The sequence below is a fragment of the Fulmarus glacialis genome, unplaced genomic scaffold, assembly GCF_000690835.1.
Source record: "Fulmarus glacialis isolate BGI_N327 unplaced genomic scaffold, ASM69083v1 scaffold22845, whole genome shotgun sequence".
NCBI classification, from domain to species: domain Eukaryota; kingdom Metazoa; phylum Chordata; class Aves; order Procellariiformes; family Procellariidae; genus Fulmarus; species Fulmarus glacialis.
This window is the reverse complement of record NW_009215232.1, coordinates 1-1,086: the sequence shown is the minus strand read 5'-3', so window position 1 is coordinate 1,086 and position 1,086 is coordinate 1. Positions and strand designations below refer to the sequence as shown.

The 1,086-nt window shown below is 55.9% G+C and overlaps 1 protein-coding gene across 1 annotated transcript; it reads right to left on the bottom strand.

Moving 5' to 3' along the window:
• Positions 1-165: 165 nt before the first annotated feature.
• Positions 166-1,082, bottom strand: SOX14 (SRY (sex determining region Y)-box 14; the record flags this gene model as incomplete). The annotated part of the gene is made up of 1 exon (XM_009578876.1): positions 166-1,082. A coding segment is annotated over one exon (561 nt), but the record flags the coding sequence as incomplete, so codon positions are not given.
• Positions 1,083-1,086: the final 4 nt, after the last annotated feature.

Sequence of the window (1,086 nt, the reverse complement as noted above, 5' to 3'; positions counted from 1 at the left end):
CACAGCCGATCTCGTCTTTTAATGTGCAAAAGGAAAACAAACAAAAAAAAATCATAGTAAGACCGGGACTTCCCAAAGTCAAGTCCAAGTGACGTGAGACCCTGGAGAACTCATAGACATTACGAGAATAAATAAAAATCGAAACCGCCTCTCTCTTTTTTTTTTCTTTTTCTCCCCCGCTTTGTCCCGAAAGGGCAGTTCAAGGTTCGCTTTTTGTTGTTGTTGTTTTTAGACACATTTACAACTCTTACAAGTGCCGGGCTCCTATCTGACCCCGCGATTGCAGATCCCCCCCGAGCCTGGGGCCAGCTCTCAGGGCGAGGTTTAGGCGAGAGCATCTCCGTGTCCCCGAGGCAGCGTCCGCGTCTGTCCCGGCCCGGTGGCGGGCAGCAGAGTCCTGCTCCGGGTGGCCTTTTGCTTCTGCAGGTTTTATGTACATGCACACGAAGGAATCCCCAGTTCCAGCTGCCACCCGGGGAGGGACACGCACACACACACGCCTGTGGGGGTGTGGGTGGGTGTTACATGGCAGTCGCATGTGCTGAAGAATAGGGGTCTATCCCAGTCTTGGTCATGCCTGGGAATAATATGTAGGCAACTGGAGGTTGCAAACTGGAAGCCGACCAAGCGGTACAGTTACATGGCACGACATAGCCCGGGTTAGTTGGCGAGGGGTGAGTGTGGGTGTGTTGGCTGGGGCAGCTCAAGCTGCCAAACGCCCCGTTCTGGTATCCCAAGGTGGAGGCGTAGGGCAGGGTGCTGGTGGCTAAGGTGTGAGGAACCTCAGTCATCTTCTGAATGGCGCTGGAGCTGAACTGGCTGGGGTCAAGTAAGGAGTAAGGTGCTGAGGTGGGAGGCAGGAAAGCCCTGGCCTTCTCCGGGGAGCTCAGCAGAGAGTCAGTGGCCCCCACGGGAAGCCCGGCGGCCTTTAAGGGATCGGTTTCCCCGAGGTAAGGCAAAGGGAAGACATACCTGTCCTTTTTGAGCAGGTTCTTGGGCTTGCGCCGGGGTCTGTACTTGTAGTCGGGATGCTCCTTCATGTGCTGCGCCCGCAGCCGCTTGGCCTCGTCGATGTAGGGACGCTTC